We start from the raw sequence: 26,913 nt of genomic DNA, 5'->3' as shown, positions 1-26,913 counted from the left end.
CCTCATTTAATCTGTTGTACAACGTGTTCCAGTTTCGGTCACACAGTTCAAGAATGTTCCCTGTCATTTACACTATTCCAGAATGTTCTCTATAGTTCACACTGTTCTAGAATGTTCTCTATCATTGACGCTGTCCTAGAACGCTCTCTATCACTCACGCTGTTCAAGAATGTTCCCTGTCATTTACATTATTCCAGAATGTTCTCTATTGTTCACACTGTTCCAGAATGTTCTCTATCACTCACGCTGTTCAAGAATGTTCCCTGTCATTTACATTATTCCAGAATGTTCTCTATTGTTCACGCTGTTCCAGAATGTTCTCTATCATTCACGCTGTTCCAGAATGTTCTGTCATTCACGCTGTTCCAGAATGTTCTCTGTCATTCACGCTGTTTCTGAATGTTCTCTATCATTCACAGTCCTAGAATGTTCTCAATCATTCACACTGTCCTACAATGTTCTCTATCATTCACACTGTCCTAGAATGTTCTCTATCATTCATGCTGTTCCAGAATGTTCTCTATCATTCACACTGTTCCAGAATGTTCTCTATCATTCACAGTCCTAGAATGTTCTCAATCATTCACGCTGTTCCAGAATGTTCTCTATCATTCATGCTGTTCCAGAATGTTCTCTATCATTGACACTGTTCTAGAATGTTCTCTATCATTCACATTGTTCTAGAATGTTCTCTATCATTCACACTGTTCCAGAATGTTCTCTTTTACTGACACTGCTCCAGAATGTTCTCTATTATTCATTCTGGTCCAGAATGTTCTCTGTCATTCACATTATTCCAGAATGTTTTCTATGATTCACTGTTCTAGAAGGTCCTACCATATGCACACTGTTCTAGAATGATATCCCCCCACTTCCCTCTTCACATTGCTCTAGAATGTCCTACCACATTCATGCTTTTCTGGATTGTCCCATGTTTATAATGTTCTATAATGTTCTCCCCTTGGTCATGCTGTTTTAGAAGTCCACTTCCCTCTTTACACTGTTCTATAATGTTCTACCACATTTATGCTTTTCTGGATTGTCCTACATTTATATTGTTCTAATGTTCTCCCCCATTCACATTACATTCGGTTGATCAGTTCTTTTTCTAAACATTCTACAACTAATTCCAACCTGAGAATGTTGCTGTTGCTGTATGTTGGTGTTAGCTGGGTCTGTGTGCTCTAGTCTTAAACATTTTTATTTACAGTGTTTCGCTGTTTCTCCACAGAACGCAATCTGAATCACGTACCTTCTCTCCATTGGGATTCCCCAGCACATAGCAGCCCATGATGTGGATCAGGTTGGGCTCAGGGTTCAGCTTACTCATAAATCGGCTTAGCCTTTTCCAGAACCTAAACACACACACACACACAAGCACACAAAAAGAGCGAGGAAAACAGTTACTCTGTAGGGGAGAAAGCCTGTGTAGCCCAATTTGTGCTGCATTAGGGAGGCAGAGAGAAGCATTGATTTTACTCACTGGCTCATGTCCTCCTCTTTCTCTACCTTGGCAAAAGTGGCCACTTTATTCTTCAGGAGATACAGATGCCCTGGACCACCCTAACAGAGAAAAAGAGAGAGAGTCTCATGCATACAACTTGCGCAAGGGGTCTTTCAAAGACTTGACCATATTAAATACAAAAGAGTAAAACACACTGTACCCAAACTGAGGTGATAGCTTTGTGATTTTTGTTTTCTGTGCTGTAAATTCACCTGACAGAAGATGAGCATGCGCCAGATCTTGCAGCCTCTCCTGTAAGAGGTCAGTCTCTTCTCAATCTCCTCTACAGAGACAAGAGGGCACAGGATCAGCACTAATAGGTACTCTCACAGAACTTTCATGATTACTGCTTGCAAATCTTGTTTTTACATTAATCCTTAGAAGCCGTAGTCACTGCTGGCGCAAATGGAATAATGCAGTAATTCAATACTAATTATTTTTTACTTGTAGCTCTTGAAACAAGAGGAGAAATTCTGGTGAAAGTGCAGATTCTAAACTTTCAAGACAAGACATACCATATATGTGTTTGTAAGCAGAAGAGGAAATATTTTGTTATGATTTGAATTTGATGAAAAGTTTGTAGTCTTGTTTTGTGGAAAGAAAAAATGCCCTTAATATTTTTGCTGTTCTGTCATTTGCTGACATCAAAACAAATAAAAAAAAGTTTGAAGTGCGGACTCCATGCTGTTGATGCAAAATATAAATGTAATATATAAATATAAATGTAAATGTCACACATTTTGTAATTAAAGCTGCACTACGTAAGTTTTTTTTTGTTAAAACTGAAAGAAGTAGCATCACTGAGTCAGGAGAAAAAACACACTAAAATATGGTGTAAGCATGTTGTGCTGTGAGTCGCCCTGTAAGGCCTGAAATAATAATTAAAAAATCTGAGGTTATGGATTTCCAGGAGCTTTTCAGGCCTCATCATACATCTTGTTTATGTATACTTATGAGGAAGGTCCAGCTCAACCATTAGGTATCAAATGCAAAATCAACACTATACTGATGAAGATATGATGACAATAGTAGATAATTCACAGTAGATAATTCAGTTCTCTATGGACACTATATCAACATGCTAGCAATCATCAGATTCATCCTCTTGGAAAGGGGTCCAAAGCACAACTGACATTAGAAAATGTTCTTCTGCACATTGCCTGCAATTACACATTTTCATCAGAGAGGTCTCCAAATCCCCAAAACTTACATAGTGCAGCTTTAAATATGCAAATTAGTAATTACATTATAATAGCAGAGATAAAGCAAAGCAATAACTCGACTTCTAAAGGTTAAAGACTCTCAAACTACAGTACATAACTGTGATTTCCAACAGTATAACAAAATCTTCTCTTTTAGGCAACATGCAAGTCAGTGCAAAGATGAATACAATGCCATTCCACATAAAACAATCAGGCACAAAAATTCACTCAAAGACAAAAAACAACAAAACAGAATTTGGTTCACAGACATAACACAGATACATACACAAAGCACACACCACTACCTACCCAATATATCATCAAATGTAGCATGCTCATGATCCTAGAGGCAAAACCAGTAATGCAGAGTGAATAATAATAAAAAATGAACAACTACAGTCAGCTCAGAAGGACATCTGTAACACTGCATTTATGTGGTGTTCAATATGCAAGGTAAAAAAGTACATTTCTGTCACATTTTTTATCATTTTCTAATGAAATTTCATTGAACAGTTGAGAAGGTCATGCTATATAGAGGACATGAATGGCTAGTATTACCATATGAAAACCTGCTTCCTTTGTGTACAGTTATAATGTGGTTCTGTGCAGCATTCAACACAGTATCATAGGGCATTCTGCACTGTAGGCTTACATAAAGTATGGGTATAATGGAAGGGTCATCCCTCCGAATGATGTTCGGGACATACTCTGCCTTGGGGACTTTGGAAGATATCAACTGAAAAAAAAGAAGGAGAAAATTCATCAAAATATTCAATCAAAACATTTATCAAAACAGTGATTGTGTCTAATCTCTAAATTTCATGTGAAAAGGGGGGTTCTCTATTGAAAACAATAGTGTCCGAAAAACTGACCCATTAGGGGTCGAGTTCCCAGATCCACATTTAGACTCAGGCCTGTTTCATGCCACAATTCCAAAACGAGCCTCCCAAGAGTATTTTACAGTTTTTCTCAGTTGTTTAAACACTTCTGTTCATTCAAAAATCATATTCTCAAAATAGTTAACACACAACACTAAACAGAGGCTTGGTGGCCAAATTAACACTTTTTCTTTGCAAAATGGTCCAACTTCCACAAAACACTAAACATATGACACAAAAGCAAACTTTTCCATTAAACACTTCAACTAACAATCAGGAGAGTAAATTCCTTCGATGACTTACTAAACAACAACCAAACACCACAAAATATGTGGTTTTAGCCTTCATTAGTGCTGTATGTCTACTGTTCTAGCTGCTCATACTTTACTGAGAATTTTAGAATGTATATCAGAATGTGGAACCTATTCTTCACCAGAGATACATTTCAGTGTGATGTACTGTATAAGCTCTGAAAAAGACAGAACACAAAAAAAAATTCACCCAAAATATTCACAAACAAATATATATAGTCTCTTCCTCTTTTTTTTGATACTGCTGAAACACAGGTGTCCAAATGATGCCAAACTCTAGGCCTGAATATATCAGTACAGGATATATCAGAGGTCAGAGGAGCCAAAACAGAAAGCCTCGCCATTCATACAATACAGCCCTGAAATTTACAGTGAAATTCCGAAGAAGGATCAAACCCAAAGGATCAAACCCAAATCTAAGTCGACACACTGTAGCATTCACTGTACACATTTTTAAAAACCTCAATAGTCTGACATTTTATAAATCTGTTACACACTCTCTACTGACAAACAGTGTCTCCGTAGGTGCATCTGTCATTTTGTTAATCTGTTTTAATGTTAGTCTTACCTTTTACCATACAGACACTTAAAACCCCTATTGTCTAAAACCCCTTTTATCAATGCTTACATTAACAACTAATGATGACTCATTTCTGAGTTAACAGTTGTGCTCTATGTAGTTCACACAGGTGCTGAAGATATTTATAACTATGAGAGTATTTTCAGTTGGCTGTCACTACATTTTCCTTTTGTTTTGCACAGTTATCTAATGAACTTTTGTGCTTTTCTTTGAGATCTGTGTTCACTGGTCTGTAAAAGTATGTGAAAAATGACTGAGAGCAGTGTGTTAACACATTTTCAAAAGGATAAGAAAGTGACAATGAAGAGTAAGTCGATCCCAGTTTCATTACATTTTTTGAGTGATCGAGGAAAACTGTAATACTGTTTGTCAAACATAATATCTCATAAAAAACATATCATTAATAATTTTGCTTCCAAAAATAAAGAATTCAGAAATTATTTAAATTACTTAAAAATACACATTACATATTTATGTAATTTGATCTGTTTTATAAAATGCATCATATATAAAATAATATAATATAATATAATATAATAGGACCAACAAATGTTCAGAAATGGCCCTGTTTGGGCTAAAAAATGATCACTGACATTGCAACTTAGTCCAAAACTATGCTCAATCAGTGTACTGAGAACTCTTTAAATCCTGTATACTTTGAGCTGCAAAAATGTATAAAATAGATAGTTCTGTTTTTAAAATCGATGTAATGCACAGCCTCTGGTGGCTTATTGGTTTAACATATCACTGCTGTTAGGACAAAATCATGTATCTCCATTTTTTTGTTTTTCAGTTTTTGGCATAATCTGAAAATACCTGTTGCCCTTTATATTGTGTGTACATTTCATGAAGAATAGATCCAAAGGAATGACCAAAAATGACACAGGAAAAAAGTCTGGTTCCATACATTAAAAGCAAAGAAGGTTTTTTACTTCTCCTGTAAAGTCATAATTTCGGAGATACAAGGTTTTGTTCCAACAACAGTGACATACTGGGGGAATCTACATACCTTTACATAAAAATAGAATATCACACAAATACAAAATACTGGGTGTCATAGAGTAAGTGACAAAAATCATCAGTTACTAATGAGATTGGTCTTCAACACAGGCTACATCCAGTAGGAACTAACAAAACTGACCATGACTTTAGGAGGGACGAAATCATCTCCTTCACACGCTGCTCTCTCCATCTCTCTCTCTTCCTCCCAGTCCATATCATCACAGCCTCCGTCTTCCAGAGTGGCACAGGACGCCTGCAGGTCACCACCTACAGCACAACACAACACCACACAGAAGAGCACAGCAGGGCCCGGTCAGCCACACACAGGGATAAAAAAGAAAGATAGGGTGGAGGAGTGGAAGAGAGAGAGAACTACAATAGCTGAAGATTAGACAGATATAGGAACGACACAGAAGTACTGAAGTGAAGCACAGAGAGAGATTTACGAGAAAGTCCTTTTGGAAGCACAAAATTGCTGCCAGCATTAGAGAGAGAAATCAGAGAGAGAGAGTTAGAGAGAGGGGGGGTGTAAGAGAGAATAAGTGAGAGAGTGAGATAGGGAGAGCATGTAGAGAGATAGAGTGAGAGAGTGAGATAGATGGAGAGTGTGAGACAGAGAGAGTAATGGAGAGTTAGATAGAGAGAGGCTAACATTCAGATAATGAGACCAAAGTCACAATAAGCAAACAGAGCGTATCCCCCAAACAGTGTAGGTTCCACAGACCAGACAAAACAAAAAGCAAAAAGACAAACTACACACACAGGGTGTCACATGCTGACACAGAAATCTACAGTGCACACACACACACACGCGCACACACACACACACACACACACACACACACACACACACAAACACTCCAGCTGGGACAGTTACTCACAGAGAGAGAGAGAGAGAGGGACACATATTCGGAGACAGACCCTCACTCAGAGGAAGACAGACAGACAGGGTCAGAGTCAACAGCAGAGGAAGCACATCGCTGTGTGTGAGTATGTGTGTGTGTGTGTGTGTGTGTGTATGTGCATCTTTGCGTGCATGTTTTTTTGTAGGAGGTATGAATGGGTGTGCTTACAAAGGGGAAGTCCACCCATTTTTTAAAAAATTCTACATAATTGAACCATTGAATTGTAAACAAACTAATTCAGAGTGGTTTAATGTAAAACGGTGCATTACAGAGAAAAGGCTCTGATTTCTTTACAGCAGATAGGAACCAGGGGTTACAAAAATAGCCATTTTATTTACTATCCAAAATGTTCTGGTATCACTTTACAATTGATTTAAAAATAGTTTTATTAATTGTTATTAATTAGCTCATAAAAACCTTTAAAATGATTAATAAGCAGTTATAACAAATAACATATAAAAGTATTGGTATTGATGGGTATCATATGGGTAAATATCAGTAGAAATTGGTGGATCTGATATCGGAAGGAATGTGTGTATTTCTTTCTGTGGGGTAGTGGCGTGTTTAGCCAACTTTTAGAAATCTCTTTTTTTGATTTACTTTTTATTTTTGCCTGATTTTCTCTCCAATGTAGAGCCAATACTTACAATCATCTCAGACAGAGATGGTCATCTCGAGTGAGGTGCTCAGCTTGTTTTAAAGCTTACTATAGTTTTAAAATATTGCATTGTTGCCAGTATCAACCAATATCAGCCTTAAGGTTTCAATATTGCTATAGAAAAAGAAAAAGTCATATTGCGCCATCTCAATTATATAGTACATACTTCTTAAAAAAGCATGGTTTGGTTTCCCATTAAGGCTGAATGATTTGGGGAAAATATCAACATGTGATGTTTCTGAGCAATACTGCAATTGTGATTTAAATGCGATTATTTTCTATAAATTAAGCTCAAGGCCTTTTTTTTCCACCAAGAAGACTTGCACATCCATTTTTTCAGACTTGAGGCATTAGTGCTAAGTTTGCAGTGTCAGATCAAAAGCTCTGCATTTATAGGCTAAATTTCCCCACCTATAACTTGTTAAGACTTGTTCAGCTCTATTTCCCATCATACTGGCTCTTCAAAAAAGTACAACTCTATCTACTTTTTACCCATAACGTGTCTGCCCCAAAGTCAGACCCACTTGTGTGTATTTTGTCCATTGAGCTAAATTTAGATAGCGAGAGTGTACTCGGCCTGTGACCACCAAGTGTGAGAGTGTGTCTAGTGAGTGTCTATGTAGTGTGCATGATATCAGTCTGTGTGTGTGGCAGTGTACAGGGGTGTGTTCACGGCTTGACTCACTGTCTTTTGAGTCTTGGAGCGAGTCTTGCTTGACCGGGGTGGGGTCGCTCCAGGAGCGGTTGAAGCTCTTCGCCCTGCGCTCTGCAAAGGCTATTGGAGGTGGAGAGACAGTCACTCTCTCTCTTTCTCTCTCTCTCTCTGTTTCCATCACACACACTCTCCAACACTCCTCTCACACTGTGCCTGCTGAACAGCTGTCACACACTCCACAGGGACGTCTGGACCACCAACTGCACGCTGCACGACACCCCACACACACACACACATACACACATTTCCCACCTTCTATCTATCCTGCATTAATATACACACAGCTGTGTCTTCTCTCTCTCTTACACAGTATGCCCCCAAAACGTAGTCTCTAACCATTATCCTAATGATCCCTTGGAGAAAAAGGACCCCCCCGGAATCCCTCCTACGCTCACTACCTGCACACTCACACTCACACACACACACACACACACACACACACACACACACACACAAACACACACAAGTGCACATACTTAATCATGCACACACAAACACATTCCAATTACAGAACACATGCACATGACACTTATACAACCACAACAGCATGCATGACACCAACACAAACCAAAACACAAGACCACACTGACAAGAAACAACAACCACTAATGAAGTCATTCACACTCTCATTAACACTCTGACTCACTCTGAGCTTTCATTCTTCTGCTGCCCACCATCCTAAGGTGCTTCCTGAAATTCCTGTACGAGAGTTCATTTGAAGGAAAGAGGCAGAGACGGAAAGATGGGAGGGGGAGAAAAGGGAGCAAAAATGGCAGAGGGGAGAAGAGAGAGAGGGCAATGTTGGTGGGGGGATAAAAGAAAGAAAATGATGTAGGTAGAAAGCAAAAGGGAGAAAAAGAGTCAAAGTCAGGTCAAATCTGATAATCTGATTGAAACAGTTATAATCAGAGAAGTGACTGGTGCTTGTGTCCAGAGAGGACAATGGCTAAGTGTTGGAGGTCACCCTCTGCAGTACACTCTGCTTTCGCCGTAAGAGCGGCCTGTTCTGCTGCTAATCAGACGTTTTCATTCATATGCCCCTCAGACAGACACTCTCGACAGAGCTCTTCAGTAGTTAAATACAGCCTCTCTCAATGGAGGCTTCAAATCTCATTTCATGTCTCTTAAAGGACGGCCATCAGGTCTCAACGAGATAGTCTGTGGAAAAATGAAATTGACATAATTTCCCCTTCCTCCAAATGCAGTCAATTAGCCAAGACATGTGTCCAAATTTTGCTGCTTTAGTTTTGTACTGGGGTCTGAGGCTAATGTCGCTAACAACTAATGGAAGCTTATACATCACCAGTTAGTATTGCACAAATTGCTTGCCTAAACTCACCACACACCTGATTTCACTGGATCCTCTGAGGTATGAGATCAGTAAAGAGTCCATATTCAAAATATCACTACATGCAAGCTAACACTGCACTGACCTGGCATCATCAAACTGCCAACCTCACCAAAAATCCCCTACAAACTAGCAAGTTTTGTCAAATGTGGTAGCTTTGTAGTTGCTTTGGCAGTAGCAGCCAACAGTTTGAGTGGCTGGTGGTTTAATAGACTTACTTTCATTCAATGTCATTTCAAGGAGGAGCAGTGGTAGCTTGTGCATGTGGCATTATTCGTAATTCTTACTCGTAATCCAGTAGATGCTCAGGGGGAGAGGGTGGGGGTAAAGTATGCCGTACAAAACTTATCGGGGTTGGAACATTTTGTTTGCCACAGGATGTGATAGCGGTGATTTTCGAAAACACCATTTGTTTTTCCCATAGACAAAACCTGCTTAGACCCGGAGTTCTTCAGTAGTTAAATACAACCTCACTTAATGAAAAATCAAATGTAAGCAAATGTAGTTGGTCAGTCAAGACATGTTTGGTGTCCAAAGTTTGTTGTCTTAGTTGCTACAAGGTTGTAGCTAATTTGGCTTATAAGTAACGGAAGCTTATTCCACACCAAACTTGCATAATGTAGCATGCTCAAGTTTTGGGATGTAAGTTTTAGGTTATGCATGCTTGGTTTGTTTCGCTATGGGCGCTATCATAGAAGGTGCGGCTAGGAACTGCCCCAGGGGGTATGTGTGTGTGATATGTGACATGTTAGCTGAGAACAAGGGAGACATGAGCTGGGTAGCAAACAAGCTGTTAGAGAGCAAAACTTTGCTTATGTACAGCATAGCTGTGGCCAACAACAGCTGGAAAATAAAGCAGTTGTGTAAAAGCAGTGCCTCTTTTAATAGTGGTGAACGCTACAATATGCTGGTTTTGCTGATGATCAGCCATGCTTATTTAACCACATAAAATAGAAAAAAATGTGGACACAATTCAGGCTTTACTGGCTTTTATTGATATTTTTTAGCTATGCAACAGAAGTTTGTACATTTTATGTCAAGCAGTGTCAGAAGCCTATTTGAGTTTACTAAACAACTCAATAAAGTTTGAGATAAGGGTGTGATGATTTATGCATGCAGTCTTGGCTAACTGACTACATTTGAGGCAATGAGAATACTGTGTACATTTGATTTTTCACCAAACTAGTCTTTTAATACAGAGCTCAAATCTCATTTCCTGTCCCTTAAGGGACTGCCACTGGGTCTCTTTAGGCACTGTCATGTTCACTCAGGTCTGTGCACTGAAGCTAACATGTGTCTTTCCCTTTCCCTCAGTGCTTTGTAAGTGATGTGCTGAGAGATATGCATCAGCTCTGGCTCATGATCATCATTCCTTCACAGAAGCACCTGCCATACTGCCCCCCATGCACTACGCTCATAACTACCACAGAGCAGGGAGGGAGAGGGAGAGGGAGGAGAAAATAAAACAGAGACACATCCTTCTGGCCGTCTTCAGCTCTCTCCAGACAAATGAAACCAGCGTCCTACGCCAAATGCCCGGCGTAGATACACAGCAAAAACACGTCCTTTAGTTAGAGAACAGCTGCACAGTTCTGTCGTGCTGGGATTTTACCTCACTGTTTTATTCATTGGCTTCTGTCACTGCTGTACTTCAAAATGGACTCATTCTACCAGTATGACACTGTGGTAAAGATAGCTAGCAGTTAGCATTTCAGGTTCCGCTGGTGCGATAAATTACACCTGCAAGTAATAGTGTGATTTGTTATTGCTAATTTGTGAATTCAGCTGACGCCATCATCCACTCTGAAATACATCAATATTTCATATTTCTAAACTGTATATCTTTAAAGGTTGAACACTCAGAAGAATGAAACCAGGCCTAAACTGACTGATTTATGAGAGATTTCACAGTACTGTATTTGTCTGGTGTGGTTTGTAAGACTATGAACTTGAAAAGTGAAATCTTGACATTGTTGACTTTGAAAGGCAACACAAAGTCCATGAAAAGTGACTTGATGTGAGCTCAATTTGTGCAAATTTTCACTAATAGATTTTGCCATATTTGACTGTCTATAGCTATAATCCATTGCTATAGACCTCTGACATTTTTTACTCAAACATCACTGTATCTAATAAATTACTAGATTGGTAAAGAATCGAAATATGAATTCTGCTACATGCAAGCTAAGACTGCTACACATTGAAATAAGACTGCCAATCTCACCAAAACATCCCACACAATCCAGCAAGCTTTGTCTAGTGTGGTAAGTTAAGTTGCTTTAGCAGTGGTAGCATACAGTTTGCGTAGCTGGTTGAAGTTTAATAGTGGACTTACTTGATTTGATGTCATTTCTATGTGCATCATTCATATTTTGACTGCTAAATCACCATATTCAGAGGATCCATTGACATTCAAAGGTGAACTATATGCAGGACAAAATTTATTGAGTTTAGAACTTTTTTGTTTACAACAGTCGCAATTTTCAAAAATGCTACTCATTTTTCCTTTAGAGAAAACTTACTTAGACCCAGAGTTCCTAATATGGGCATATAATATGGGCTTCTGAGCTCTATGTGAAATGATAGCGTTACAATCGGGGGGGCAGCGCTGACAAATTAATGCATATAACTATAAAAGATGGTTGACTAAAGGGCTAAAAGCAACAGGCCTTATGAATCACTGGCAGACAAAACTAAGAATGTGAAAATTTTCACAAGCAAAGTGAATCTGGTCAAATTTTGAGCAAAGTTATACACTTTAGAAAACAAGGCCTGAAGGGTAATATAGGCATATATCAGAGTTCACACATTAAGACAAACAAAATGCATTATCGTACATTATCGTATTAAGCGTAAGTTACTGCACCAGAGATTTTTATCTAGAGAATTCTGAATGGCTAATTGCAAGCTTTCTTTACCATGGTAGTGTGGTGTCACAGTCACATAATTACAGTGTAGTGACTTGAGGCTAATTGGCAAACGGTGACAGAGTGACGGGGTGAAAAAGTGAATCCGGGTCACATGCGCTGAGTGGGCAGACAGCTGTGCAGTCCTGAGCTCACGTCAGAGAGAGAGAACGAGAGAGAGACTCCCTCTCTTCTTTGTCCTTTTTGCCGCTCTCGCCCACAGACGCGTACTGCCTGCCTAATGAGGGGATGAAAGATAGGAGGAGGGAGAGAGGACGATAGAAAGAGAGAAAGAGAGAGAGAGAAGGGAAGCACCCTTCGCCCCCGCAGCCACCAGAGGATGAGTCAGTGCCTTTCTCAGCCATATCGCCTCGCTTATCCTCGCTAACTCTTTCATGACTATGTTCCATTAATGTTGCATGTCTTGTCTACGTTCCATTAACACGCAAGTTAACGGCTCCCCCTCCTTCTTTACTTTTCTACTAGAGGTGGACCATATGATGATATGTTATCGTTATTGTATTAATTATGTCACAATATGGTTTTCTGAGTATATCGTGGGCATTATGTACTTCTAAAACACAGAACAGCTGCACAGTAGCCACATCAGGGCTGCTGTTTTGGATGGGCATAACAAATTCAGGAGTGTGAATTTCATTCCTGTGGCTGGTGGCTGCAATAATGTAGTAACGTTAATAGTAGCTACGAGGCATCATAAGCAAAAAACTAAACCTGAGATACACAAAACTCATAATTGGTCATAAAAGAAAATAAAGATCAGAACTCAATTCAGAGAAAGAAGCAATAATGTCCAACAAAAAATCAATGTTCTTGTGATCTTTTTCTGATATTTATTTTTATATTTGTCGTTTGGATTAAATGAGCCACATTTAGAGTTGGATAACTGTTTGTAGTTTTTGTATTAATGTAATGTTATGGATAGGCCATTCATGCTTCTAGTCCATATGCAGTAGTGATGGTCTTGTGAGGAGAATTTCTTTCTCAGATGAGCTTAGCAAATGTGTCATACCTATGATTACTGGTTAAACTGGAATTTGGTTGATATAAAAAATAGAATTTCCAATGTTATATAATTTTGTAAGCTTTTATTTGTGGTTTTTGATTTATTAGTAAATGCACAACACTACTGCTATCCTATTTATATTATTCTTCTTTTGTGTCTGCCAATTATCTTTAAAACACACCCCTCAGTTTTAAAGATGCCAACACTGAACCGACTCCAGAATGTTCTGATTGTGAAAGATTTGCTTGTGTGATTTTGAGTGGACTTACAGTTTCCAATTAGCAGTCATTCAAATTCTACTTTTTTCCCCAAATGGACTGAATGAATGGACTGTTCAACAATCTGCATTTGAAAATTCTTCTTATGTGTACCTCTTATTCCACCACAATCATTGTACACTACATGGCCAAAAGCAGCACCTCCAAAAGTAGTCACCATAATACAAGTACAATAGCAACAACATAAAACAACGACATAAAACACAATATCAACCACGTAGCAACTGAAACACCACATCAATAACCTACCAACAGCCTAGCAAGCACTTTACCAACATCCTCGGATTGCCACGTGCAATACCATAGCAAATGCTTAGCAACCCAACCCCCATGATACCATTGAAACCAACTAACAACACCCTTGCAACCACCTGGAACATCATAACAACCATTTAGCAACACTCTAACAATGATAGGGAATTGCTTAAACTGCACAATCACTTTGCATGTTCCTGAGGAATTGCACTTTTCTAGTTTGTTAAAAAACGTTACTACATTTGAGTATATTTGAGTACAGAAAGTACATCTGAGCAGTCATTTTAGTTATTTTTGGACCAGTGACAAAAGTTGGTGGGCCTAGGCCAGCTGGGCCGAATCATACCATTGCAACTGCAGCTACATGCATCAAAAAAAGACAGATTTCTTATAAACAGCCATTGTTCATTGTGAAGTAACTGCATAAACTGCACAGTAACAAGCAACCAATTGTAAATTAAGCCATTATCTTATTTCATTAATATAGTTTTGCACTTTTCCTCTGTATAATGTTTTCATTCACCTACTATGATGTGGCACTGTCCCAATCACCAATCCTCATTCACCACTATCTTTATTCCCTCTCATTCACTTCTTTTCCCCATATTCTGTGTATCTGAAGTTTTGCGGCCCCTAGAGCTCTCCTTTATTATTCAGCGGCACATCCCTGTCACACTGACCTTCCCTAGCAGCAGCCAGGCATTATGGGATATGTCCCACTGACTGCTCCAGAATGTCCAATCACAATGTTCGCACTATGGACAATGATTACCACCTCCCTGGGTCTAACACCTCTGGTTACGCAATCATCCTACAACTGTCCCTCATCTCTCCATTTCTCTCCTCGCTCTTTCCTTTGCCTCCTCTGTCCCCTGAATGACTGATTGCTGTGTGTCATTCCTCTCTCCTCGGAGGGGGGGTTCACTCCTGCCTAACAATGTAGATGCAAATCACCTGTGGCAGAGCAATGAGAATTCATTCAGCCTCCTTCAATTACATTTCCCTCATCTTCAGGAACTGCCTCTGATGGTATTTATTCACATAATGCAAGTCTCTCTAAAGGACACGGAGCACATCCAATATTGCCAGCTACGCTTGATCACTCACCCACCAAGAACTAGTTTACTTTTAACCACTTTCATTTCATATCTAATCTTGCTCCCTCAAATCTGTCCAGAAAGAGTATCTCAGTGATTGGACTATATTTACAACAGTCACAGCTTTATCATCCAAAAGTACTGATAAGCTCTGAGTTTTACCTAAATAAATAAAAAACAAGGGGAGACAGAAGAAAAAAAAACATGCATTTCCTTTTCTATCTCATAATTCATTCATGGCTCAAAAACACAAAAGGGAAAAGCGCTCATGGATGGGGGAAAAAGCAATTTCAGGGTATGCTGGAACCATGGAAGACACTCTGAGGCATTACATTTCTGACAAAGCGTGACAATGAGTTCTTTTAACTTTTAGTTAAGAATCTATGTGATCAGACATTGCAATGAATATATCTAATGACATCTCACCTCCTGCAGTAACAAAGATGACTTAGATAGAAATAAGCTTACTGGATGAGTCACGCTGACTAAAACTACATGCCAGCACTGCCAGAATGCTGCAGCATTACAGACAGAGCTAGAGAGATAGACAGCCTGACTGGACACAGAATACATCTGGACGTCTTCATGTCCTTTATTTTCTGGATAACATGGAGCAGAAGTAATGCCAGTGATAGGAATGATTTACTAAAGACTCTGGACACTAATGGCATGGTGGAGCCATGCAACATGAAGATGGCATGAGGTTAGCTTTGTGACAATCACCATATATAATGATTAACTGTCTTAACCATGCTCTGCTAACAAATACATTCTTTCACTAACAAGCTTCATAGGACACTGGCAAAAACCTTTTCAACTTCTCTTGAAAAAATTACATAAAATTTTGCTTTAAAAGAGAAATTACAGTGCACAACTCAGTTTTGTCAAAATACCTTAATTTAGAGTGCATTTTTAATTTCAGGTGATATTTATTTTATATGGATGTGAAGGGTCACAATGTTAGAACAGACTGGGTGGCCTTTTTAGTTGTGTACTCAAAAGCACAATATTTGCGTGGTATCAAATCCATTGTCATGTCCAATGTGCATAGTTGTAATGAGCTACAATGATGTAGTCTAGCTCAGTAGTGTAGAAGCTTATCAAGCTTCTTTCTACACTACTGAGTAACGGATTCATACTGGAAATGTTATGTAGTAACAGTAAACAATGATAGCTACAATTCTGCATTGTAAATCTTGTCCAAACTAGTAGAAGTTGTTATAAAAGAATGCAATTCTGGGTGGATGGAAAGGTCAGTTGTTCTGCTGGACCTAGGGTAAACACAAGCCATGTGCTGGATCTGGCTTCTTAACCCATAGATAAGCCACAGTGAGTGGGCTCAGGATTTGGCTGTGGTGCGTATAGGAGTTTACAACCATTCGGTAACAGTAGGTTAACAGTGATTCATTCAAGGCAGAACATCATCCATGTTTTCTATCAAAGATGGGCTGAAAGTGGTTTCACTTTAGCAAAAAGTAACCCTCTGGACCTTCTAGGCCTTCAGATTACATCTGTAATTTTTAGTTAATTTTTTTTTAATTATACTTACTTATAATTATATTTACAGTCTGCAAGCATTACAATACTACTGTTGTTTCATTGTTAAGTTTTGGATGGAAACAAATGGGTTAAATTTATCAAACGCTGAGTGGAAAACTGGCCAACCAGGAATTGTTTGCCCTGTGGTATCTAGGTACATATACCTAAATGAACTCTCCTATTGTTTAGAACTTTAAAAGCTGAAGATAAGGCTGTGTTAGGTTATCAAGTGCATGATTATGATGTAACAGAGGAATCAAATTTTTACATTTTGATTTCCAATCGGAAAAGCAAATTTTATCAGAAAAAAGGTCACTCTAAGCCTTCTGGAAGCTGTAGATATGTCACTGACTGTGAATACAAGCAACAGCTTAATCAATGGGTGTTAGAAATGGAAAACAGTGTCAGTAGCTCTATACCACGACTCTAGTGAAAGAGTCACTGTGAAACTGCTATGAGGTAAATTATATGCTAATAAATCTGTCACAAGTTTGAACAATGTCTTTTAGAACTTTCAAATGTCTGTGTTTAATCTAGAACGGCCTAAATAAGTTCATGCTTAGCGCTAACAAACTACTAGAATCCCATAGGGACACCAGCAGAAATTAGCATTACTGTAGAGGTGGGTTTTTTCCTCATTTTTGACCAAGTTTTGGCAATTATGGCTTAAACTGAGGACTTAGCTCAAATAGTCACAGTCCTCTGCACTCTACAAAGCCTGATTTTAGAAACCAAAATATATTCATTACGTCTTATAATAATTTATATTATATATATATATATATATATATATATATATATATAATAAAAGACAACACTGACAATGACATTTAACCTTGTTCATTAGAACCAATGGCTCTCTTTATTCTACTAATCAGGACTCAAGGCTGGCCAATTCCTTCTTCAACACTACATCAAACAAGGATACACAGTGTCATTGATGTAAAACATCATTTTATGAAACACCAAAAGATTAATGAGCGCTATTAGCGCCCCCTCATGGAAAATCTTTAGCCTGCTGAGTGAGTGAGGTCTATGAGGTGGCTAACACCTAAAGATTACTGCAGAGCCTTCCAAATTTTTTTACATACAGTATATAGAAAGGTTTCTCTCCATTAGCTTTTTAGGAGATCTGATTTAATTCAGAATGAAAATTGAAGATGCATGGCATAAAAGCTGGCAGTTCTCATAAATTTAACTTAGTGCTCTAAATCACACCAGAGTCTCCTTGGTAACTTCAAACAGTCAGCCAGGAGTAACGGAGGAGGAGGGAGGGGTTACAGGGTGCAGAACAGGCGGCTGGGCGGACAGAGGGAGAAGCTAGTGTTTTACTGGCAAGAAAAATTATGAAAGATTTTACTCACGATATCCTGCAGAATAACGAGGAAGGGCACACATGGAGCAGAGAGACAGAGAGAGAGAGAGAGAGAGAGAGAGAGAGAGAGAGAGAGAGAGAGAGAAAGTCACTTTGATTACAACTGTGCTTTGGAGTGATTAAGTGTGTTTCTCCTATGTGGGTGTGTGTGTGGTCTGCTCGCTGTGTACTTGTCAACTTCCTGAGTCACTGCGACACTGTGTGCGTGAGAATGTCACTAAAGAGCTGAGTGTGTGTGGCTGCAGCACCTGCAGGACCATCTGTCCCTGAGGTCACTGTACATTTCAACTGAAAAGAGTGTCCAAGTATACTTGTACTAAAGTGCCTGGATGTCAGTGAATTACTCACGCTTGTATGGTTGTGGTAGCCGTCTGGAAGGTGAACATGTTCTCTTTGGGGTACCAGTGCCCGTCATCTGTCAGGGAAAAAAGTGTGATAGTTCGTATTAACATGTTTCTGCTAATGTGAGTTACTTTGTATTTAAATGCTTTATAAGTGTGTTGTTTTGCACACAAAACACTCACAGGTCCACTGCACAGAAGGCAAGAGAGGATCACAGAGACACAGAGGAAAAGAGAGAGAGAGACACAAAAAATACAGACCACGGCACAACCAACAGATGACCCCCTCCCCCTGCCAGGGGTTAAATTAGGCCAGAGCTTCAGCACCTTTGGCTTATGTGAACAGCAAGCGGTGCTGAGCTCTGGTACTCAGGTTTCCATTCAATCTATTTTAAGCAATGGATCAGCACCAAAAATGACCCCAGTTGTAGTCAATCACCCAACACATGCCTGATGTCCAAAGTTTGCTTCTGTAGTTTTGCACTTGGTCTATGAGGCTAATGTAGCTAACATAAAACTACAAGCAAGTCCATGTGAACTGTGAGGCAAGTGTGATGATGCTAAGCATGCAGTTTGCACTTGTTAGCCATATTAGCCTCACAGCTCTGATGCAAAACTAAAGACAGAAACTTCAGACACCATGTTTTGTCTGAGCTACTATATTTGCGGTAAGGTGAAAACTATGTTAACCTATTTTTTGCCTGAAACATTTCTTTGGTGTGTAAACCATGATAACAGGCAATTCTAAATCATTCTATCACAGGTAGAATGTTTGTTTAGGCAAATAGAATTGTTGTCACTGAGGTAGCTAAATCTAAAACTCATATATTAGGCCTACTTTTTAAATTTAGATATCCAATTAATGTAATGATGTTCACTATTGTGCCAACTAGCAATACACTCAAAAGATACAACTGCATGTAACTAATTAGTGAAGTATATATGAAGCTTGATACTAAAAATGAGCTTATTTAATCATGTTTCCATGATGTCAGTGCTTAGAACTCTATATAACAACACGAACGGTTTTCTTTTAGGTGCATTTTGCCATTTATTAATGCCCTCAAGGGCACACCTCACCTAGCTATTGCTAGATATAGTTACATATATTTATATTACCACATTTAATCACAGTTATCAATGCTAAGTACTCCATATAACGACTATATAGAGATAGCACTGATGCAATTGGTCTGATATCAACAGATCCAATCCAATTCTATAACAAATTTAGTCTGAAATATCACAGAACAGTATGGTACAAAGTAAGCCAGGTCACATGATAATGATGGTAGCGACATGTCCCTAAACCTAAATCTAAAGAGAAGTGCTTTAATTAAAAATAACACATTTTAAAGCTTAGTAGCTCATACTCATACTACAAAAAAATGGTATTGATATGAAAAAAGAAAAAATGGTAATGTGTCATCTCTAATAATACATAACATATTGTCTGCAAAGAAGTAGGACACCTTACAAATCCCAATTTAACCCCTGTTGCACCACTCCCCTTTGAGCTCCTCTCTCTCTCTCCCCCTCTCTCTCTGTCCCCTCTCACCTCTGTCCAGCCCAGTCACCCGGTCCACACTGCACATCCGCTCTAGCGGCCGCCGGGGCTGCTTGCCTGCCTCTCGTGCGCTGCTCTCCAGGTCCAGCGAGCCCTGGCTGCGGGATGGTGCCCCGGAACAGGCCTCGCAGGCCAGGCCGCACTCCTTGGCCTCGCCCCAGCCACGGATGTTGTGGGCACTGACGGAGCTGTGGAGCGGCTGGGACAGGTGGTGGTGGTGGTGATGGTGCTGTTGTTGGGACGGTCCTGCTCCAGAGCTACTGGGCCCTGGGTTGGTTCCTCCCCCACCGGTGCCGCCATGGTGGTGGTGATGGTTGCCATGGTGATGGCTGCCACCACCTCCTCCACCATGACGGTGGTGATGTTGCTGGGTGGGTGAGGATGACGTGGAGGAGGAGGCTGAGGGTTGGCCCAAGGCTTGGGATGATGATGGAGGGGCATCCCGCGCCCCCCTCAGCACCTCCAGCTCCAGGCTCTCCTTGCTGGCCAGCATGGCACTCTCACCACTGATGGTGTAGACGCGGGACGGCTGCAGGGAGCACTCCACGCACTTCTGCTGCTCCTCCTCGGCTGAGAAGCTGCGCTCCAGCGACAGGCGGCTTTTGGAGGAGGAGGAGAGGGAGGTGGAGGAGGAGGGCGGAGGTGGAGGCGGAGGCTGCAGGAGGCCCAGTGTCGGGGTTAATCAGGCTGGGATCAGCACTGCTGCTGCTACTGCTGCTGGAGGGGTCCTGCAGAGGATAGTTTTGGTGGTGGTTGTTGTTCTGAGTGCACACGCTGTCTGGGGAGTCAGAGTCGTGGCCAATGAGGGTGTCAGACAGTAAGTGATCTACAGTGATAACAGAGATAGATACAGAGAAAAATACGAGACAGAGACAAAAAGAAAATCAAAGACAAATAAAAAGAAAAAAGACAAATGAGGCAACATTCACAGCATGGGAGTACATCTCTGACATCACAACAGTTAGATTAGATTATGGTTCAATGCATCATGAAACCACAAATTTTGCTATACTTTTTTTTTATAACTAAAAAACATAGAAAAATCATTCCAAGCAATTCCATAGGCACAGTACTGTGTAAAAGTCAGCCTTTATTTCTTTAATTTACAGTCAAGACAGCAATTAAGAACAAGAAATTAATTTTTCAGCGTCATCAGAGAGCAGTAAACATATTTAGCAAATTAAACATGATACTGTTTTTCAGTATTTAGTGTCCACCCTTTGTCTTTGTAACAGCTTCTTTTCAGTAGATTTGTATTGCTGCAGGGACATTTTTCCACATCTTCAAAGTTCAGTCTTAGAATCTGGGTGCACTTTTGTTCTCATAATCCAGATAATCCCAAACACATTCAATGATGTTGAAGTCTGGACTTTGAAGTGGCCAGTCCATTGTGACTTTTTTTATATATTTTCTCAGTAATGGCTTCTTGACATCTACATTTTCAGAAAAAAAGGTGCTAAACTTTCACTGGGGTGGTATGTTAAAGGGTTCTTCTTCAGTACCTTTAGTTAGGGAACATAATTGTACCATATTTCATTGAAGTTATATATTTTTAAGTTGTATTGACTCCACACAACCTGTTTTGTCTCCAGGCTTTTTATTATATTGTTCTGTTTTAAAACATTAGGTTATGAAAAGGCACAAATATGCATCCTTTCTCAATGGAAAACTGATTAAGGTACATGGATTTTAAAACTACTGCTGTACCTTTGGGGGTACACTGTTTGTACCTTAATGAATGAAAAAGGTACCCATACAATATCTTTTCATCTGATAGTATACACATCCTTTCAGACCCACTTTTTTTGTTCAGATTTTTTTCTCTCTTTTTCTTTAATTCTTTTTTGAACTCCAGTTTTGAAACTCATGCTTTTTCACTTATTTTCCCTTGACGGTCCTTATGAAAGTGGATCATCTTATATCTAATCTCCTCAGAAATATCTCCTGATAAAGAATAACTTGTAGTTAGTGCCTGTTTTGACTGAAAATAAAATAAATAAGAAATGTCTGATTTTTACACAATACTGTGTGCAGCCTTTAAACTGAAAAGTCAGCACTGGTATTGGATCAGAACTTGGTATTTATGTTCAGGTATTAGTATAAGATCTGGGAAAGAAAAAGTGAGATCAGTGCATCTCTACTGAATACACAAATGTGACTTGAGAAAATATGTGGTGGAACACAGACAAAAAACAATTCGATTTAATATGAACACGATTTTAAACGCATTTATTTTCAGTAATATTGGCAATGAGAAAATATTGGATTTGGTGGATTTTTAAGTTTAAGAATGTTATTTTGGACAAAGAAATGAATGTTTACTTTACTGTAAACCGAATTTATTATAACTGCTAAGAATCTATTCTAACATGCCGAACTGTTGCAGTTGGATTGTCACTTTCAGATACATTTTTTATAACCCTAAATTACAGAGAAGTAGCAATTGTACTGAGATGTGACTGCCTCAGGGGCTCCACTTAAAGCAGCTGAAGTGAGGAGAAAGAAGAGAACGAGGGAGGAGGAGAGAAGGGAAAGTCTGAGCTGACCTGATCCGTTCCGGCTCTCGGGATGAGTGTGAAGATACTCTCCAAATGCTCGGGCTGCTCTGCAGAGAGACACAAAGACAAACTCAGATCACACACAACAGCCAAACACGCAGCAGAAGAGGAGGCCTCTACCTGCACCTGATTTGCTGAGAGCAATCAATTACTAACAAATCTAATATTACCCTCCACCACATGTTCACCAGCCATTTACAGTACTGTGAAAAGTCAGACAACATCCTTCCTTAATCTTATTTACAGTCAAAACTGCCATTAAGTACAAGTTATTCATTTTCCAGCTTCAGTTTTTTGTTTCCTTTTCTTGGTAAAAGCTTCTTGACACATTCTTTCAGACTCATAGTGTTGAGTTGTCTTCTCACAGTGGAAGGATGGACAGAAACACCTGTGGATTTTTCCATATCTGAAGCAAGAGTGAAGCTTAATTTTCTCCTCTCTCTAATAGATGAAAGCTTTAAGTTCTGGTGACGGTACGGTGGTCTACTAGGTCTTCTCTGTAACTTTTAAAGGTGACACAGAATGGAAAACTGTGTTTACACTGGCATAGTTGCATAAGAAGAGTTCGGTACAAGGAACTGACACACTGTGAACCTCAAACACTGCTGTCTCCTCCTTCAAATGCAAATTCTGCATTTGCAAAAGAGAGTGGTAAAACGGGCCACTTCTAAAATCCTAAACTGTTACGTAACAGTCTTGGCTCATTAATATTTATGCCCCCAAAATTTACATACACCAGCCCACGTTTTAGCCCAGCAGGAAACAACGACAACGGAGCAACAGCAATGAAAAAGACAGACAGAAATATGTCATTCCAGGCTATAAAGGCGATGCTGGCACTTGTCATTCTCACCAGACCTGGCCATGGGCATGGCTGATGTTCATCTTTAAGCGAGACTGAAGTTTCTTCCTATTCACCAGCTTCTTATTGCCTTCTGTTGCTCCTTAAATGCTACAGCTTTTAGAGGTGCCAGAATGTAACGACGGCACCATTTAAGGTGGAACAGAAAATTCGCAAAACAAGCTAGCTCCCACATCTTTAACAGGATGCCGGGCAACTTTAATTGAAAACTGATACTTTGCTCTGCACATTTTACTCCAAACAGTTTCTCAAACCTTGGACAATATCAAGCAGCTTCACTCAGCGTTTGACACTGAAGACACTGAAGAGAGGGGCAGTTTTTACATTATTAGCATCCCAACCCCAACTGCAACCTGCAAGTAGCCATGCTGTGTGATTTTATTCACCTTTGATGATCTTAAATTGAAGGTTTCATAGCGAACAAACAACTTTAATTCACTTGGTATTGCTGTCGAGACCGAAGGCAAGTAGCTTGTATAGGTAAAGTTAGCTACTAGCTAACTAAACAGTATGATGACCGAGTGTATTTGCACAGACTATTTGGACATGTTGCTTCTGTGCGAGCCACCACGGTGCCGCACTGTAAACCAGCAGAGCTTATCAAATTATTCATGAGCCCCCCAAAAAAGAGGAAAAGGCTTGTTTCACTCTAGGGCCAAATCATACAGTGGGAAACAGGAGTGTAAAAACACATCTGGGCATGTTTCACCCCAACCAAAGCCAGATACCTTCTATGTAGACATTAGAGAACACACACACACACACACACACACATCTTCTAAGCCGCTTATCCTTCTGGGTCGCGGGGGGAGCTAGAGCCTATCCCAGCAGTCATTGGGTGGAAGGCAGGATACACCCTGGACAGGTCACCAGTCCATCACAGGGCACATTAGAGAACACAGAAATTTAAAATACTGAATAAATGCGTTCCATAGCACTATTAATCATGTATTGAAAGCTCTTATTTACACTTATTTTCTTTGTCTTCCCCTTTCCTTACGCAATCTTATATCAAATCTCCTCAGAAATATCTCCTTAACTGAATGGCTGTTTTGACTGGACATTAAATGAGCAACTGTTGGTCTCTGACTTTTGCACAGTACTGTAAACCAATCCATTAGATTGTTTTGAATTTGCCTATCTTGATTAGGACAAATGCAACTTGAATTGAGAGCTCATTAATTATAAACAATGCGAGTCATGAACTCAGCCTTACTGTCTCATCCTTATTGTACTTGCTTAGTCTAATTCTCATCAAGGCTGCTGCAGTCATACAAACATCTCAGGCGGCAATTCTTTTAGACTCTTAAAGTCACCTGCTAAGCTGACACCTGCCCAAGGCATGAAGCGCTTAAATGGGGATAATTTTAACACACTGCAGGCGGCAGCAGTCTACACCATCTTAGTGAAGGTTTCCAGAGCTGGACTTGCTGATCTTTAAAGCTCTGCTCTGCAGTGGGGGAGAGGGAGCAGGGGGCACATGTTAGCTGAAAACAGCGTGGTGGTGGTGGGGGAGGGGGGGGGGCACTGCCAGCTTTGTAGATGCGTGCCACCCACAGATTCAGATGTAATGTGTTTATCTCTCCACTCCAGGCTTGTGAATAAGGAAAAGTGGTGGAAAGAGAGAGAGAGAGAGAGAGAGAGAGAGAGAGAGAGAGAGAGCACAGAGAGCACAGACAACGAACATAATCCACTTTGATAACCTTTAGCCCCCACCCTCATATTCAAATGAATGTCAATGCACTGCTAATTATTTATGAGTCAAAGATGAGAGAAAGAGAAAGAAAAAAAGAAACACTGTTACAATAAAAGGATAAAAAAACTATAATGTGCTTTGCCATGCTAGATGTGGAGTACTGACCCTGAAAATTGGTGTGTGACCCTGAGACCAACGGACAGTTCAATTATAAACACTTGAAAGAACCAGATCCTGCTGAGTTGCTTAATCTACATTTGCCATACACATACCCTTACTGCAACAGGTGTAACAATATACTACTGCAATTCAGAGATGTTGTACAGTTTGAAATGATTTCAAATGTCATATAATGTGCACTTGTTAATTCAAGATGTTCAAGAATGAATTCTTTAAAGGGGCATTTTCACCAATTCTGCCGATTTTTTAAAATTTTCTGCAGTTTAATCACTGAGATGTAAACAAAGTCATTCTTGTGTTTTGATGTGAAATTGTTAATTGTAGAGAAAATTAAAGACTCACATTTCTTTACAGGGCGGTGACAGAAACCAGAGGTCACAATGACTAAAATGAACATGTAGCTTTTATATTTACTGTGCAAAATGAGCAGTGAACTTACACATGTCTTCAGAGTTTTATATAAAATGCTGATGATGGTAAAATAGTGATAAATTTGAAATAAATATGCTTTCTTTAAATACTATTTTGCTTCACAATACCCTGCATGTATTAAAAACACAAAAGTGTTTTAGGCCCAATCCTCATCTCAAAACGATGTAAAATAATGTCTCAAGCATCAGGCAGCATATTCATAACCATTTCATCTAGTACCTTTCCTTAGAGAAATGCTTCAGTCATATGGTTTATATTACTCTGAATGACTTTGTTTATTAAATCTTATCAATGTAATCATGCACAAATAAAAAATCAGCGTTTAAGTATATCTCAAATAACTGCAGTTGATCTTTGTAAATTGCTGCTAATCATAAAGAGGAAGGCTCCAGCTCATGTAAATAAAGACCATCTGCTTTCTTCCACAATAGCAATGGATAATGCTGCATACTGCAGTCTTTGTTACATTGTCAGAAAATTGACCAGTGTTGATCAAGTATCAAGTAGTTTATTGACAAACATGCAGACGGCTGGAAATGTTGCAAAAAATTTATTAAATGCCCATGTAATGGAAAACTGAATTTCCTTCACTTTTTTGAATAAAAGCGTTTGCTGTACTATACACACTATAAATATTGTTAAAGATTAAAACCATACCATTCACTCCCCATTCAAAGAGAGTGCAAAAAGGCTGTTCATGCAGTCCATATAAGGAAACTAAGCTGCAAAAACAGCCTGTTTTGATTTAATTGCTTTTGTAACATCACAAAAACGAATGCTTTGGATGATATCCACCTATTCAGCCTACAGCAGTTTAGCCCCACCCATTCATTCTGAAGTTATAAGAAGTGTTTCAGCCTGGAATACTTGTTGAATGAGGCTAAATGCAGGGTGTCCAATCAGAACAGAGGTAACTTATGTTAACAGCAGGTTTTGAAGGGGGTGGTCCTTTGTTAGCAGCATAATTGTCGCAATCCAGCACCAAGGGTGCAAGTTGTCCCCATACATGTATTCCCATTATAAGATCATATCTGGCCTAGTGAGACTAAAGTGTTTTAAATCTCCCTGATTCCAAAAGAGATCCAACATCTCATATTTGGCCTAAAACTTTTTGACTGAAATGAATGTCACTACTCAAGCCATGAGGGAAATAAGCTCCCACCGGTTTACCGTAGATGGCAAAAATCAAAGAAGAAAGCGAGACAGTAATTAGTGTGTGCCTGAGGGGGTTTCATCAGTAACCATCTATCAGGCACCCTGAGGATCATGTGAAATGAGCTTAACAGATCAGAAGAGCAGGAGACTGCCAGACATTCTGCATCAAATTCACCAATGGAGTGCTGAATCTCAGACTGAGCAACAAGCAATCAAAACAAGCAGCAATTCCACACAGTCACCCAGCAATTTAAGAGTCATGAACTGCTTATACACAGCGCAGATATGCTGAAGACTCAATCATCAAATTACAGCTTATCCTGATCCACATATGGAGCCATGTTGGCACAGGGGCTGGTGCGGACCCCTTGTGAGTCATCAGTGTTTAAAGAAGCTGTTCTACATCCAAACAGCGTGGGACATAAACTGAACGGGAAGCGTTTAATGAGGCCAAGCTTTATCTGTGTTTGTTTCCATATTGCAGATAATGCCTCTACACAAACACATGCTCGCACACACATACCGGAACTGCAATAAAAGTGTCA

At 39.6% G+C, this 26,913-nt stretch overlaps 1 protein-coding gene across 1 annotated transcript in view; it reads right to left on the bottom strand.

The window, feature by feature from the left end:
- Positions 1-26,913, bottom strand: part of LOC118820685 (NMDA receptor synaptonuclear signaling and neuronal migration factor) — a 46,417-nt gene that overhangs the window by 6,193 nt on the left and 13,311 nt on the right. The window contains 13 exon segments of the mRNA XM_036589091.1: positions 1,253-1,355; positions 1,484-1,563; positions 1,717-1,787; positions 3,016-3,049; positions 3,359-3,442; positions 5,617-5,744; positions 7,726-7,815; positions 8,402-8,454; positions 17,567-17,572; positions 17,926-17,992; positions 19,477-20,161; positions 20,163-20,311; positions 22,032-22,090. Of these exon segments, the coding sequence (XP_036444984.1) occupies positions 1,253-1,355; positions 1,484-1,563; positions 1,717-1,787; positions 3,016-3,049; positions 3,359-3,442; positions 5,617-5,744; positions 7,726-7,815; positions 8,402-8,454; positions 17,567-17,572; positions 17,926-17,992; positions 19,477-20,161; positions 20,163-20,311; positions 22,032-22,090 (1,609 nt within the window).

Source organism: Colossoma macropomum, unplaced genomic scaffold, assembly GCF_904425465.1.
Source record: "Colossoma macropomum unplaced genomic scaffold, Colossoma_macropomum, whole genome shotgun sequence".
In the NCBI taxonomy this organism is placed as follows: Eukaryota; Metazoa; Chordata; class Actinopteri; order Characiformes; family Serrasalmidae; genus Colossoma; species Colossoma macropomum.
The sequence above is the reverse complement of the archived record's forward strand: the minus strand, read 5'-3'. Positions and strand labels throughout refer to the sequence as shown.